Below are 16,325 nucleotides of genomic sequence, written 5' to 3'. Positions count from 1 at the left end.
CCCCCCCTACGCCCCCTCCTCCCACCCTTCTCCCCCTCCCCCCACTCCTTTCCCCCTCCCTCTCCAGTCCAAAGAGCAGTCAGGGTTTTCTGCCCTGTGGTAAGACCTAGGACCTCCCACCTCCGTCCATATCTAGGAAGGTGAACATCCAAACTGGCTGGGCTCCCACAAAGCCATCACATTACGTAGGATCAAACCCCCGTGCCATTGTCCTTTGCGTCTCATCAGCCCTCATAGTTCGCCATGTTCAGAGAGTCCAGTTTTATCCCATGCTTTTTCAGTCACAGTCCAGCTGGTCTTGGTGAGCTCTCAATAGATCAGCTCCACTGTCTCAGTGGGTGGGTGCATCCCTCGTGGTCCCGACTTCTTTGCTCATGTTCTCCCTCCTTCTGCTCCTCATTGGGACTTTGGGAGCTCAGTCCAGTGCTCCAGTGTGGGTCTCTATCTCCATCCATCACCAGATGAAGGTTCTATGATGATATGCAAGATATTCGTCAGTATTGCTCAAGGATAGGGTCATTTCAGGTTCCCTATTCTCAACTGCCCAAGGAACTAACTGGGGACCTCAGCTTGGGCACCTGGGAGCCCCTCTAGGGTCAGGTCTCTTGCCAACCCTAAAGTGGTTCCCTTAACTAAGAATTGTGGTTCCGTGCTCCCCTGTCCAACCTTCCTTGATCCCAATCCTCCTGCTTTCCCAAGGCCCGACCTCCTTCCCTTCTAACTTTTCTCTCCCCATCTCCCCTTTCTCACTGGCCTTTAACCAGTGGCCTTGAAGCCATGTTTTTCTTCTTTTCTGTCCAGGTATCAGGACAGCTCATGCTCAAGGAGAAAGGTAAAAGCAGGCAGAATGTCTATAAAAATGTCTATTTTTTTTCCTAGCCCAAAAGCCAAAAGTCTCAGAAAATGATTTTGAAGATCTGCTGCCTAATCAAGGTTTCTCCAAATCTGACAAGAAGGGGCCAAAGACCATGGCTGAGATGCGGAAACAGGACCTAGCCAGAGACACAGACCCATTAAAGTTGAAGGTGGGTACCCTCAGGGACCAGACCACACTGTGAAGTTCACTGTCTCCAGTCAGACTCACTGTGTGTGAACCTAGCACCTGGAGGCCCCTGGAGTAGGGCATATAGGAGTGTGGCATGTGTAGCCATACTCCCGGGCAGTCTGATATATACTTGATATTTGCATTTCATAGTGCTGCTCATGATACTGAGATCAGTGAGGGAAGCAAGTACCACACAGGACTTCTAGTCCTCTGGTCATGTTTGACCTTGGCCTTGAGCTGGCAAGAGGGCATAGCTCAGACCTGTACCCATCCAAACTAAGGTTTATTTGACTTTTGTTTTGTGGGTTTTGGTTTTTTGTTGTTGTTTGTTTGGTTTGGTTTGGTTTTTGTTTGTTTGTTTTTTTGTTTATTTCAAAACAGGGTTTCTCTGTGTAACAGCTCTGACTGTCCAGGAACTCACTCTGTAGACCAGGCTGGCCACAAACTCATAGAGATCTTCCTGCCTCTGCCTCCCAAGTGTTGGGATTAAAGGCATGCACCACCACCACCCTGCTTATTTGGCTTTTAAGGACAGCGATTTGTTTGGGTTTTGGTCCTGACCTGGGGCACTCACTGTGCAGGAAGAAGGAATCAGCATAGTACAATGGTCAGTCAGATTGTTCCACTCTATATATTAAATGTAACTATTTCTTTAAGTTTGTGTGGTGATCAATTTTAGGGTACAGTGAAGCCGTTTCCTTACAAACTACCTGAAAGGTTGCCAGGGACCCAATTGTCCTCTTTGAACCTTGTGCATCGGTCAGGAGGCTGTATTGAGGGATTAGGGTTTTGTCTTTTTATATGGCTGAAAAGGGGCTCAGTTCTGTCCTAGATGTATAGCTTGACCCACCTGGTCTATATGGTCTGGGGTGGGCCCAGTGCTGAAAGAAGGGCTAGGTGAGTAGGGTGGAGCCATGGCTTCCCTGCTCTCCTATAGGAATAAAGAGAGGTACCAAACCATGTTTTCAAGGGGCTTTCATAGAAGCTTGCTCCCCAGCCTGCAGGTTGTCTTTCCCTTTAGGACCCAGGACCATTGAAATGATGCCCCCACCCTCTCTAGCATCTGAATATCCCTCAGTACTTGCTTTGCTGCTTACGTTGATTTTTCCCACCCCACACTCCACATAGCAGGGAGGGAGGTCTCCTAAATTACAGCTTCTTCCTGAGGTTCTTTATGCACTGGTGTCTGCAGCTTTTGGAGTGGATTGAAGGCAAGGAGAGGAACATCCGTGCTCTGCTGTCCACGCTGCACACAGTACTGTGGGATGGGGAGAGCCGCTGGACACCTGTGAGTATGGCTGACCTGGTGACTCCAGAGCAGGTGAAGAAGCAGTACCGCCGAGCAGTGCTGGTAGTGCATCCAGATAAAGTAAGTGTATGGAGGGGGCTTCTGGACCCTGTGCTTGTCTCTCATCCTGTAGGAGCCTTTTGCCTGCTGGCTATATCGCATGAAAGGTGCTGGTAGGGAGTGGGCTGAGTGGTCAGTCTGGCTCTCCCTCTGTTGCCCACAGGCCACTGGGCAGCCATACGAGCAGTATGCCAAGATGATCTTCATGGAGCTGAATGATGCATGGTCTGAGTTTGAGAACCAGGGCTCAAGGCCTCTCTTCTGAGGCCAGGGATTGCTGTGACTGCAAGAGCTGCTCATGAAGCCCGAATGCTGCTGGCCTGACTGATGCACAGATGGGACCATAAGCAGGTGTGGCAGGTGATGCGGCCCCAGGGGCCTGGACCATCTACTCCCAGCCATCCTGCATTCATCATGGACAAATACCATTCCATGGCTGGGAGAGAAAGCATTCCTCGGATCTGATGTTTGTTGTTTTGTTTTTCTTTTTCTTGTCCCAGAGGAAAAGTGTTGATTTATACTCCTTCCACAGCTGTCACGGTTTGTGACTTACTTGGTGCCTGGTGGCTGTCACCTCTTGAATGGCACATGTCGCCGGCACTGCCCTCCTGCCACTTCTTCAAATCTGGGGGCATTCACACCCTACTCTGATCAGTTCACCAATCATCTGTACATAATTAAACTATTTTCTGATGGCTGGTGCAGTCTCTGGCTTGGAAAGCACTTCTTACCTGGTACCTGGTAACCTGTTTGTCCTCAGTTTTTCACCTAGGATATATTATAGGATCTTGAGGTTGACTGAGAATTGCCTGCAAAGACCAGCATTGATACTGTCTTCTCCAAACACTTTGTTAAAGGAAAGTTCTAGAAAGAGATCGAATGGGAGTCTAGTCTACAGCATTGGACCTTTCCCAGGGCCTGGAGTCTAACACCACCTTCCAAAATGCTGCTGTTCTTCATCTCAGCTCATAACTAGAGTTCTTGGAGGGGTCTTAGGGTACTTCCACATGCCAGGGGCTGCTACTCTCAGACACTTGCTTTATTGGCTGGATCTCACTCATTTTCTAAGGACTCTAGTGAAACCTCAAGCCAGTGGTCCAGGCCTAAAAGTCACTGACAGAAGAAATGCCTTCGTCACTGTGTAGACAAGACACAGCCATGGGGCAGGTGGCTTGATATTGCCCCTTGGACTAACCGTCCATGGTCAGAGTGCAGTTTAGAGTGAGGAACACTGCTTCAAAACAATCCAGTAGGCAGGCAGACAACCATAACTGCAGTGGTATTTATTGGGGACAAAATAAAAGGATGCAACAAGACCCCCAGACCCCATGATTTGGATCTGAAGCACCTAAATATGTATTGATTAGGACAACACTGACCAGACCGGGACTGGATGTTCCAGGTTTACCTTAAGTTAATGTCAAAATCGTGGGTCTACTTGTAAAGCACTCTGATGATCTGTTCTGTGGTTCACTTGGGAAGTCATGACACAGACACCTCACCATGACTGCAGTTGTGTCAGTTTGGATCCACACAGATGCAGAACTCAGAGCCCCTTCTGCCTTCAAGATTGAGATTCCGCCGAGCGGTGGTGGCGCACGCCTTTAATCCCAGCACTTGGGAGGCAGAGGCAGGCGGATCTCTGTGAGTTCGAGACCAGCCTGGTCTACAAGAGCTAGTTCCAGGACAGGGTCCAAAGCCACAGAGAAACCCTGTCTCGAAAAAGCAAAAAAAAAAAAAAAAAAAAAAAAAAAAGATTGAGATTCCTCTGCCCCATTGGATTGTTCTGGATCTGAGCAGGATTAGAGCAAGAACTTTGCATTATTATTCAGGGAATTTAAATGTAATTTCTTCAACTGCCCCCATCACAGACTTCATCATAGGGCTTCTGGGCTATGGATGGTGACTTCAGCCAGGCGTGACTAATTCATCTTCCCCTGGAAGTCTGTAAGTAGCATCTCTTCACAGGTGCCCAAGGAATTATGTTGTTGGCAGAACACTTGCCACGTCCCTGTGTGGCCTCTTTATCTAGATGTAAGTCATTAATTCAGTATGATGCCAGCTAGAGCCTGGCTAAATATGCAAGTCCTGTAGTGCATGTTAGCCCTTTGGTTATAACGTGTATATAAGATAACTTGTCTGTGAGAGTCCCAGTGGCATTCCATGGGTACAAGTTTGGCTGAAGCTTCAGATCCACTAGCTGCTGAACAATACCCGGTGCTCTTAACTTGCAGAAATGAGGGTTCACATTTGACTGGGCTAACAAAGCAAGAGCAGATAAGAAGTGGTAAGGTGACTGCTAGTTAATACAGGCAATGGGGTCTAACCCCACATCCATCCAGATGGAAGCCTAAGAAGGGGCCATTCTCTGCCAGTCTAGTGACCAGTTAAAGTGCATGTCTGTTATAGGGGTTATCCTTTGTTCCCTTGGGCTGCTCCATTTCAGGTCTATCATGTCACCTCAGTCACTGTGGGTCTACTGCAGAGGAATATTATTTTCTTTTAGTTGGGATTACTGTTTACAGAACCCTGGAAGCAAGTATGATGTCCTCGTAGAATAGTGTTGGAAATCCTAGGCACCACCACCATAGTGGATACCAAATGGTCCCAGCTCCAGCACCGTGAAGGTAGAAGTTTGCCACTACTGCCCAGAACACCATGATGGCCCTGGTTCCATGACCACCTCTGGTGCTCAGAGCCCCAGTTCAGCAGACCTAGCCCTCCCTCCTTGCCACTCAGCCTAGCCCAGTGCAGGCCCAGAATCTGAGTTGGGGATGGTGGGCACTGCCCACCCTGCCCCATATGTGATGCTTGACACCAAGCACCCTCCCCTTTAATCTGGCCCTGAAATATGCAAGCTTCATTCTGTCATTCCCTTGTTTAATGACTCCTATTTCCTTTGTGTTGATGCTATTTTTAGTGTTCTGCTCTTTTAAAAAATAATGAGCAACCTGAATAGGTGCCGAGATGTTTCACTTCAAAGCTGCTCAGGATTCCCAGTTCAGGACCTGGTGGGGCTCAGACAGGTGCTATAAAGCTCCTTGATCATGTTGGGGAATATTCAGTGGGCTCAGTGGGATCCATTAGGTAGCAAACAGCCTCCAGTGATAGGGAAAAGGTGGACTCTGGGAGTCCTTGGAACTATAAAGAAGTTCCCAACCTCACTGGTTCCCCACTGACATTGGTTGTGCTAGGCCTTATGTCCATCTGCATTTCTGTTCCACCCCTGCTGGAGTATCCCAGCTCCCATTCTGCCAACCCTACAATGTAGAGTGCTCCCAAACCTTTCTTACCCCAGGCCTGAATGTTGGACCTCAAATTCTTCCAACAGTTTACTGGTTTTAACACTGCCCTCCCTGGGGTTGGGGGAAATCCAAGTCCTCACTGTACTTGGCCGCATCCTTGGAAGCCCTCATTTGGGGCATGAACCATGGTTGTAACTAAGGGGCAGCAGGTCACCTGCCCAGCCTCCCAGAGGTTATAGAGATTATTAATTCATTGCAGAATGAGGAAGGGAACAGAAAAGAGACGCTGACTGCAAGACAGGGAAGTTCCACCCAAGGAGACTGGCACCCAAAAGGAATTGGGGCTCATAAATGGGTTTTCGGAAGCACCCACATGTGGAGAAAAGTATACAGATAACAAATCACAGCCCAGACACTTAATGTTCTTGAAATACTCCTGCATGGTGTGATTACCTACCTGATTGCCAGCCAAGAACTATCTTTGCTTTCTAGGTTGACAGATCTGTCTAGCAAGGCCCTAGCTGTTGTAAGAGGAGCGCAGGCTGCTTTCCGCCACCTGGCTAGCTTAACCCCGAAATAATTACACGGAAACTGTATTCATTTAAACACTGCCTGGCCCGTTAGCTCTAGCTTCTTACTGGCTAACTCTCACATCTTGATTCAACCCATTTCTGATAATCTGTATGTCACCACGAGGCCGTGGCTTACTGGGAAAGATTCAGCATGTCTGACATGTTAGCTTCATGGCCGCGGCTCTCTGCCTCTGCCTCCTTTCTCCCAGCATTCTATTCTGTCTACTCTGCCTATCTAAGCTGCTGTCTTATCAAAAGGCCAAGACAGTCTCTTTATTTAACCAATGAAAGCAACACATAGAAGACCCTCCTACACTGCCTAGCACGTGGCTGGGTAAACCAGTGCTTTCTAGGTTGACAGATCTGTCTAGCAAGGCCTTAACACATGGCTGGATAGAACCAGCGCTTTCACACTAGTCTGTAAACACCCTCATAATCCCCCATATTTTGAGGGAACTATTTTTAGGGGATCTAAGGGTGCAAGTATGGGCCTGCTTTTGTGGCCCTGACCTCCAGGTAGGAAGGATGAACAGAAAACCCACCTAGAAAGTAGATAGATAGCTATACCTGGTGGGAAGGTCTCCAAAAGTGGCCTGGAGAACCGTCAGCAAAAGCCCTGAGGTGGGGTAGAGTGTATCCAGACTAGCTGATAATTTGGGGACTAAAAGACAATGCGAGTTGGCCCCCACAGAGACCCAGAAACCCTTTATATGGTGCTCATAACCTCCCTTCACCAATACACAGCCTGATGGAGCTCTTGATTCTAGTACCAGCACTGGAGCTGGGCAAGTTCAGGCAGATTGGCTAGTAGCTATGGGTAGGGCCTTGGGCCACGAATGCTCTGGTTGGTAGACTGCCACCTACTTCAACAAACAGCACTTATGGGTCAGAGCCCAGAGGGATCCCAGTTGGTGACAAAGGATGAGTGTGATGCTCTGTACACTCTTGCTATGCCCAGCCTTCACAGCATTCTTGCTGGGATTCAAGGAATCCACCTCCCTGAGCATGAGCCACTGCAGGGCTGTGCCTAGTCCACAAGAAAGTCTTGCCAAGTGTAGGAGAAGCAAGTGAGATGTTCTTATATTAACCAGAAGGGAACTCGGGCTCACATAGGGCAGTTGGCTGAGGCTCCCACTTTGATCCTCAAAGCTTTGACTAAGACTAAAAGGTTCAACCCAGAACCCCAGACCCAACCCTACCTTCAGCCAAGGTTGTGTAGATGTGATAATGGTTTCTAGGTAGGCTTGCTACTCATGCCTATCAGAGCAGAGGGGACAGGCTACTTGAGCCCATCTGATAGTGTCAGTTCTGCTGAGGGAGGGCCAGAGAATTCCCTGCTGGGCTTAACATAGGCACATTTCTCTACTCACTTAAAATTGCCTGAGCCCCTCATTGGAATTCTGACCTTGATCCTACATACAAAGCCCTACAGAGACCATGTGTGGAATGAAAGAACCATGTACTAAGAGCAACAATGTGGAGGTAGTCTAGGGCCCTAGTCCTCAATCTAAGAATACTGAGCTTTACTCTGTACAACACAGAGACTAAAAAAGTGACTAGACAATAAGCTGAGTCCTTGGGAAGAACATGGAAAAGTTATTGCCCCTAGGCTAGAGAATTCAGGCCTTCTCATCACCTAAGGTTGAATGGCAATCTGTCTTAGTTAAGGTTTTTATTGTTTTAAAGAGGCAACATGACCATGGCAACTCTTCTAAAGAATACATTTAATTGGGTGGCTCACTTAGTTTCAGAGGTTCAGTCCATTATCATCACAATGGGAAGTGTGGCAGCATACAGGCAAACATGCTGGAGAGTCCTATATCTTTTAGGCAACAGGATGTTGGCTGGGCAGTGTGCTGAGCATAGAAAACCTCAAGGCCATACCCATTCCAACAAAGCCATACCTCCTAATAGCCTTAGGCAGCATGTCTGAAGATCATGTCTTTAGCTCCAGGCGTTGCATCTTTCCCCTGCCTAGTATGGAACTGGCCTCTGTCCCCAGCTGAGGAATGCCCATCTCAGACATTGTTTCACACCTCCTGAGGAGTTCTTTGCTCTATATGTTTCCCAGCAGCCAATACACAAGTAGTATTTTGAACTTGTCTTAAGTCCAGCCCTGCTTGAGCTAATAGCAGAGGGGTGGGGTGGGCCAGAACCCTAGTCCAACTTGTCTTTCTTCTTGAAGCCAAAACCTGTTGGAGGACCTCAAATTCTTCTGATTCTGTACTGATGTCTTACAAGGATATTACCCACAGGCAGATTCCTGAACCCATTCCCAGACTGGTGTTGGGTAATTTTTCTGTCATCTTACTGAATCATTCAAGGTTGCTAGAGGGACTTTGGAGACACATGAGTACTATTCTGCATCCAGGAGGCAACCCAGTAGGAGTAGGGCCCAAGCAATCCACTTCAAGGTTACAATTCTCAAGCATGTCTGTGAGTTAGGGTGAAAGATAAGGAAAACTAAGGGAACACAGTGTGGTCGTTTGAATGTAATTGGTCCCCACAAACTCATAGGGAGCGGCACTATTAGGAGGTGTAACTTAGTTGCAGTAGATATGGCCTAGTTGGAGGAAGTGTGTCATTGTGGGGGTGGGCTTTGAGGTCTCCTATGCTCAAGTCCACCTAGTGACACAGTTCACTTCCTGTTGCCTGGCAATCAGCTCCTTCTCCAGCACCATGTCTACCTGCATGCTGCCATGTCCCACCATGATGATAATGAACTAAACCCCTGAAACTCTAAGCCAGCCCCCAATTAAATGTTTTTCTTTATAAGAGTTGCTGTGGTCATGGTTTCTCTCCACAGCAATAGAAATCCTAACTCCCAACTTGACACTAATTATAAAAAATTATAAACTGTTGGTCTATTGCTCAGGCCAAACTAACTAGCTCTTAAATTTAAATTGACCCATAATTCTTATCTATGGTTAACCACATGGCTTGGTACCTTTTCTCAGTAAGCCATTCTCATCTTGTTTCCTCTGTGTCTGGCTTGCAACTGTGTCTCTGCCTTTCTTCTTCCTAGAATTCTTCTAGTCTGTTTGCCCCACCTATACTTCCTGCCTGGCTACTGACCAATCAGCATATCATTAAACCAATATGAGTGACAAATCTTTATAGTGTATAAGAGCATTGTCCCACAGCAGTGTATGCCTTTAATCCCAGCACTCCAGAGGCAGAGGCAGGTAGATCTCTGAGTCTGAGACCAACCTAGTCTACAGATCCAATTTTAGGACAGCCAAGCTTAGGTAGTAAAGGAAACTATGGAAAGCAAAAAGCTGGTGAAGCTGTAATTGAATGAGGGGGCCATGTTTCAGCCCCAGCAAGTACTTGGCAACTTCAGCCACATGGTTCTGGCTTTAGAGTCAAGGGTAAAAGAAAGGGGTTATGGAATCTCCCTCCACAACTAAAGAAAACCACCGAGGCCAGGCATTTCAGGGGTGTACCTGTATGGAAGCCCAGAGAAGATAATGTGTGAAGCTGTGAAGTTAAAGCACGGATTTGCCTTGTAGACCCCAAGATTGGGGATGCTTGAGCCATGGGATACCTGCCGAGAAAAGCTGCTAACAGGGAGTGGAGTCAGCCGAAGAGAGACTTTGAACTTTGGATTTTAAATTGTTGAGACTGTGAAAGACTTTGGGGACTTTTGAAGTTGGACTAACTAAACACATTTTGCATTATATTGTTATAAGCTTTTGGGGAGCAGGGAGTGGAATATAGTGGTATGAAAGAAAATGGTCCCCATAAGCTCATAGGAAGTGGCACTATTAGGAGGTCTAGCTTTGTTGGAGTAGGTATGGCCTTGTTGGAAGAAGTGTGTCACTGTGGGGTGGGCTTTGAGGTCACCTATGTTCAAGCTATGCCCAGTGACACTGTTCACTTCCTGTTGTCTGCCAATCAAGATGTAGAACTCTCAGCTCCTTCTCCAGCACCATGTCTGCTTGCTGCGTGCTGACATGGCTCACCATGATGATAATGGACTAACCCTCTGAAACTGTAAGCCTCTCCAATTAAAGCTTTTTTCTTTTAAAGAGTTGCTGTGGCCATGGTGTCTCTTCGCAGCAACAGTAACCCTAAGATACACAGAAGGAGAAAGAAATCCCTTACCCCAGAGCCTGGTTGAAATCCTTATGAGCTGAGGGTCAAGAATTCCAGGAAAATTAATGAGATTTGCTGTGAAGTTTGCCTACATAAAAAAAATGTTCATTTTACTTTGTTTTTAATTTTTTTTTAAAAAAAATATTTGCATGCGTGTTTTGCTTGCATGTACACATGCAGGGCATCAGATCCATTGGAACTGAAGATGCACATAGTTGTTAGCTGCTATGTGGGTAACTAAATCTAGATCATCTGCAAGAGCATCAATCTCTCTTACCTGCTGAGCCATCTCTCCAGCACCAATATTCTTTTTATATAGAGATATCTAAAACAAGAATATTAAAATAATAATGAAGCAGGCTGGAGTGGTGGTATATACCCTTAATTCCTAGCACTTGTATGTGTGGTGTGGGGTGGAAGCAAAAGGATGTCTGTGTTTGAGGACAGTCTGGTCTACTTGGAAAGTTCTAGGCCAGCCTGCTACATAGGGACATCCTGTCTTGATAAAAAGATAATGAAAGGGCTGTGGCTGTTTAAGATGGCTCAGTGGTTAATGGCACTCTTGCTGAAGATCTGAGTTCAATTCCCAGCACTTATATTAGGCATCTCACAACCAACTGTAACTGCAGTTTCAGGGGATCTCATGCCCTCTTCTGGCCTCCAGGATGTACATACAGATAAGCAGCCACATATATATACACATAAATTGTAATAATAAAATTTAAAAAAAACACAATATCCATGCTTAAAGCCTAAGCATATAGTGTGTAGTATTTCCAAGTTACAAATCTGCAGGATTTTAGGAATCTCCCAAACAAGACCGTAAACTTTATTTAAAATAAAAACAATCGGGCGGTGGTGGCGCACGCCTTTAATCCCAGCACTCGGGAGGCAGAGGCAGGCGGATCTCTGTGAGTTCGAGACCAGCCTGGTCTACAAGAGCTAGTTCCAGGACAGGGTCCAAAACCACAGAGAAACCCTGTCTCGAAAAACCAAAAAAAAAAAAAAAAAAATAAATAAATAAATAAAAATAAAAACAATCTGCTTAAGCATGTTTTTACTTTACCAGCTACCAGCCGTATCATATCCAGTGTCCCGCAGGGACCACCATATGATCTCATTTATGAAAAGGGAAAGATTCCTTGGCCATCCCTAAAGATAACTTCAGAAGTCATCAAAATCATCTATCTATATAGTTATTATAGAAACTTAAATATGCCTTTCTTTTAAGAAGTCCACACCCACACTTGGATATACATTCTTTCCCTCAGCACCTGTCTTTCTATTAACCCTAGTTACCAGAAAGTTATTTTATGTTAACATTTCTTAACCAGTTCCATAGGTTGGGGATACAGTTTGTAGAGTGATTACTTCACAGAAGTTAATATCCAATACTGAAAAATATTCCTACAACTTGGCTTCATATTCTTTTCTGGGTGTCAGTGGTATGCTGAGACAGTCACCAACTGGCTTTATGGGATGAGGGTAAAGAAAAAGGCCAGGATGGTGCTGTAGGTCTCCCACCTGACTGGTTTAAAGTTACTGAGTTGCTGAAGTTCAACATTGGATGCCCTCCCTTCATTAGGGAAGGCACCCTCTGCAGCATCAGCTGCTTTTCTATACCTCCCATTCATCCCTGCTTTGACTTGGCCACACCACATGACAAGACTTGGATCCAAAAACTGATGCCATGGACTGAGCCCCAATGGTCAGGAGAAGATCTCTGCCCATGTGTACCAATGAGAAGCCAGACCTGAGCCAGAGCTTCAGTATCTGAGTGCAGCAGGCTTTGCTGCAGCAGAGCTAAAATGGCTCCCCGCACTGCCTCTCTGCTATGTGACAGTCCAGAAATACTTGCATGTGACATGGCCTCAATCTGTGTGTTACCTGAGAAGAAGCAGAAAGAAGTATATGCCTTCCAAAAAGTCTTAGCTCACCTCTCCTACCCTGCCACTCATCTGCATCTTTATAAGAGGTTTTCATCATCCACTAATCACCATCAGGCAGACTCCTGTCTGAAGAGAGTCTCCCTGAAGCCTGCTCTTCAAGAGCCAGCTCAGTCACCGCATTGAAGGAGGCTACTTGACTTACACTCCCAGACAAGTGTTAAGAAGCCAGGGGCTCTTACCTGCAGCTAGAGAACCAGCCTTACTGCCTAGGCAAGCTGCTGAACTTGGGTCAGCCCTGAGCCTGGAGGAAATGGCGTACTGGAAATTACAAATATTAGAAGAGTGGCAGTCATGGGGCATGACCTGAAGTGTCCTAGCTTTAATGGATGAGACCTCAGCCAGGAACAGGGAACCTTAGCATGCCTTAGGCCTCCAGGCTTCCCTACCCCACCAGCATGTGTCCACATCTCACTCTTAATCCTGCTTTAGCTTAGGATCTTCCTGGGAGTGAGGTTCAGGTCTCAGGGAACAGAAGGGAAGTTAGAACATGATGACTGTTCCAGGATTCCATGGCATCAGAAAGGTAGGAGCTGCTTGGATCCATTCAACCTTAGTTCCCCACACTGACATCCTCAGGCAACCACTCAGCTATTTCTGTGAGTCTGAATTGTCTAGGGACAGAAGTGGCTCTTCTGTAAGCACACAGGCTGAGCTGACAAGGTAGTTCAGAGTGGAGGAAAGGAAGGTCACGCTTCTTAGAGGATGTAAGGAGGCCTTTGGAACCATTTCCTTGGAAGCCCCTAGTATGCAGCTTAAAGCTTCTCAGGAGATTTGAAGAAGTAACCATTGGTGTTAAGTGCCAGGGTACTGAGACCACACACCTGGGGAAAAGACTTGAAAAGCTACAGGATGTTCTAGGAGGCCACTAATTAGTTTCTGGCTTCTTGGCCCCCAAATAACCACACTGCTTGGCCCATTAGCTCTAGCTTCTTATTAGCTAACTCTTACATATTAGTTTAACCCATTTCCATTAATCTGTGTATTGCCATAAGGCTGTGGCTTAATGATTAGAGTTCTGGTATCTGTCTCTGGTGGGGCTACACGGTTTTTCCTGACTCCACCCTTTCTCCCAGCATTCAGTTTAGTTTTCTCCATCTAGCTCTGTTCTACTCTGTCAGGCCAAGCCAGTTTCTTTATTAACCAATGGTAGTCATAGCATACCAAAGGGAATCCCATATCACCTCCCCTTTTCTGTTTAAATAAAAAAAGGTTTTAACTTTAATGTAGTAAAATTATATATAACAAAACAGTTATCAAGCAAGAGTTACAGTTACTATATTTATATCTACATTATCTTTTATCATAACTAAGGAAAACTATAATTATAATTTCAACTCCATCAAAGACTCCAGAAGGATATAATATTACATAAGTAAACAGGAAGTGCATTGTAAACAACTTCCAGACTTCTAGAATTGACAGAGACATCCCACTGCCTGGGCAGTCACCCAGAGTTCTTTTGTACTGTTGGGGCATCCATCTTTAGACTACAGGCTCATTGTATCTGGCAGACTTTTCCATGTAGCAGGAAATTTTAAAGACAGATCTGCCTATATTGGCAGTTTGACAGTCACTTTCTTCTGTGTCCTGCAGAAGATGAAGCAGGAACCCTGAAGGACTGTCTCACCTTCAGCAGTCATTTTTTTCTGGATCTGCATGTCCAGTTCATACCACATACCATCAAGCAGTCCAGGCAAGAGCAGTTTCTTGCCCAAATGGCTAACAAACTCCATGAAGAGCCTTTTTGATGCCCATCTTACTCTTGAAGTAGATTGGTGCTGCCAGGAGCAGATGTGTCTCATTGCCATGAGAAGCCCAAAATTTTTTAAACATTTTAAAATTCAGAAGGTCTCTGAAAGATTTGAAAAGTACTTAACTGAAATATATATTTATATATCTAGAAAACCTAACTAACATGACTACACGCTTGACTATTATGGATGGTTATCAACCTATATTTCTTTCTTAATTTCTTTTTTTTTTTTTTTTTTTTTTTTTTGGTTTTTCGAAACAGGGTTTCTCTGTGGCTTTGAAGCCTGTCCTGGAGCTAGCTACTAGCTCTGTAGACCAGGCTGGTCTCGAACTCAGCCTGCCTCCCGAGTGCTGGGATTAAAGGCGTGCGCCACCACCGCCCAGCTTCTAATATTCCTTTTATGTAGAAATATCTCACACAAGAATATTAAAATAGAAATGAAGCAGCCAGGAGTGGTGATCTATACCCTTAATTTCCAGCAGCTGGGAGGTGGAAGTGGGGGATCTCTGTGAGTTTGAGGCCAGACTGGCCTCTTTGCTTTCAAACCATGTCTCAGGCCCAAGCAGCTGCCACCTCCCAGGGTTCTGTCACTCAAACCTAGACTATCATTATTTCTCCCAGAGTCTGGGTATGGCAGTGTACAATACTCTCAGAACTTCAGAGGTGGTGACAAGAGTATAAAGTCATCCATTGACTAGATATCAAGTTCAAAGCCAGCCTCAAAAAACAACAAAAAAATCACATATACAAAATTAAACTAGAGAGATAGGTCAATAGTTGAGGGCACTGACAGTACTTTCTGAGGACCCAGGTTCGATTCCCAGTGCCCACATGGTATTCACCAAAATTTGTAACTCCAGTCCCAGCACGCTCTTCTGGCCCCTACAGGCACCAGATGCACATGTGGTGTACAGACAGGCAGACAAAGTACCCATACGGTCACAAAAGGAAAAGCTAGGACAGAGAGACATAAAGACAAGAGCTACAGATATAAAGATGATATATTGAGATAGAGAGAGACAGCCAGAGAGAAACAGAGATGAAGTAGAAGTTTGAAAGTCCTAGGGTCCTTTAGTTAGTTGTTAGTCAGTCAGTCAGTCTTGGGGCTATGGGTAGTAAATGGATGAGCTTGGCCTGCTCTGGCTCAGGAGATCAACCTGGGATCTTCTACAGGATTGCTGCCAGAGGGTCAGGTCCATCTAATGGAGTGCTGGAGAGAGGAAAAGCCAATGAGAAATGATGGGTCTGTTACTCCAGTCCTTGATTTTGTTAGCTACCCTAGACTGAAAACACAGACAGAGCCAGACTGGGCACATCTGTGATGCTGTCCCACAGGGCACCAGTCCTGGGCATACACAAGACCTGGGGCATCAACCAACCTTACCAGGAGGGTGAACTGAGATGGACAGCGCCAGGAGGAGGGGCACTGGGAGACTAAACTCCTCTGTGTTCAGTGTGAGTTTTGCTGGTCCAGCTTCCTAATTGGTCTCCTCTTCGTTGGCATAAGCCTAGGTGCAGTTCACTCCACCATTGGGAACAGACCGTATTGAGGGGCTGCCTAAGTTCCCAAACTCTAAGCTCCCCAGACTGAAGTGGGAGCTTGAAAGCGTAGGGCTTGATACTCTCTCTTCCTCTCTTCACCTCAGCTCCCTTTCTAGTCTCTTCTACTTTGTCTGCCAGGTCAAAGGAACAGGATATGATGAAAGGAAGTCAGTGATGGACACCACCCCTGTGAGCTCAAGTTGCCAAGCACCTTGAAGCAACTTTGGGAAGTTGGTGAGGGAGGAATACTCATTAGGCCAGAAATCTCCCTGAATTGGATGGAGGTCAAGAGCTACCTAATCCTGAGGAATGACTCAGCCAGGAGGAACAGTAACAGTTAACGCAATGTCCATCAGCACTAGCCCCTGTAGGCTGATAGTCACCCTTGGCTAGCCAGAGCCAGAACAGCTTAGGCGTCCCCAGATAATCAGGCTTCTGCGGAGCTGATTGCCTCACAGAAGCCCCAGGGTGCGTGCAGGGATGCCAGGCCAACATTGTGGCAACCAGGCTCTTCTACCGTGCTGGCTCAGCAGGGTTGAAATCCTGGCGCCAGGGAAGGGGCGGCCTAGAGGCGGGGCTAAGGCTGTCCCAGAGGAGCCCCCGCCCATCTGTGTCCGCAGTGACCTTCAGGCGTCCCTTGCTGGCTGGAGTTTCTGTCTATTCAAAGCCACATTTGGATCTGCACACTTGGACAAGCTTGGATGTGTAGGCCTATCCAGCGCTATGGAGGGGGGAAGGAGAGGGAGGACCGGGTCTCGGACTCTGCTCGCTTC

General features: G+C 46.5%; 1 protein-coding gene across 5 annotated transcripts in view; it reads left to right on the top strand.

Annotated features, from left to right (window-relative positions):
• Gak (cyclin G associated kinase) overlaps positions 1-3,097 on the top strand; it is a 55,024-nt gene extending 51,927 nt beyond the window's left edge. For all 5 annotated transcript variants that reach the window (XM_041632111.1, XM_041632110.1, XM_041632109.1 and 2 more), the window contains 3 exons: positions 880-1,025; positions 2,238-2,414; positions 2,557-3,097. In XM_041632111.1, coding sequence (XP_041488045.1) covers positions 880-1,025; positions 2,238-2,414; positions 2,557-2,658 — 425 coding nt within the window. In that variant the 3' untranslated portion in view covers positions 2,659-3,097. The remainder of the gene's footprint in view (positions 1-879; positions 1,026-2,237; positions 2,415-2,556) is intronic.
• Positions 3,098-16,325: the final 13,228 nt, after the last annotated feature.

Source organism: Microtus oregoni, unplaced genomic scaffold (assembly GCF_018167655.1).
Source record: "Microtus oregoni isolate MIOR12 unplaced genomic scaffold, Mior012 000040F_ref0000088, whole genome shotgun sequence".
In the NCBI taxonomy this organism is placed as follows: Eukaryota; Metazoa; Chordata; class Mammalia; order Rodentia; family Cricetidae; genus Microtus; species Microtus oregoni.
The sequence above is the reverse complement of the archived record's forward strand: the minus strand, read 5'-3'. Positions and strand labels throughout refer to the sequence as shown.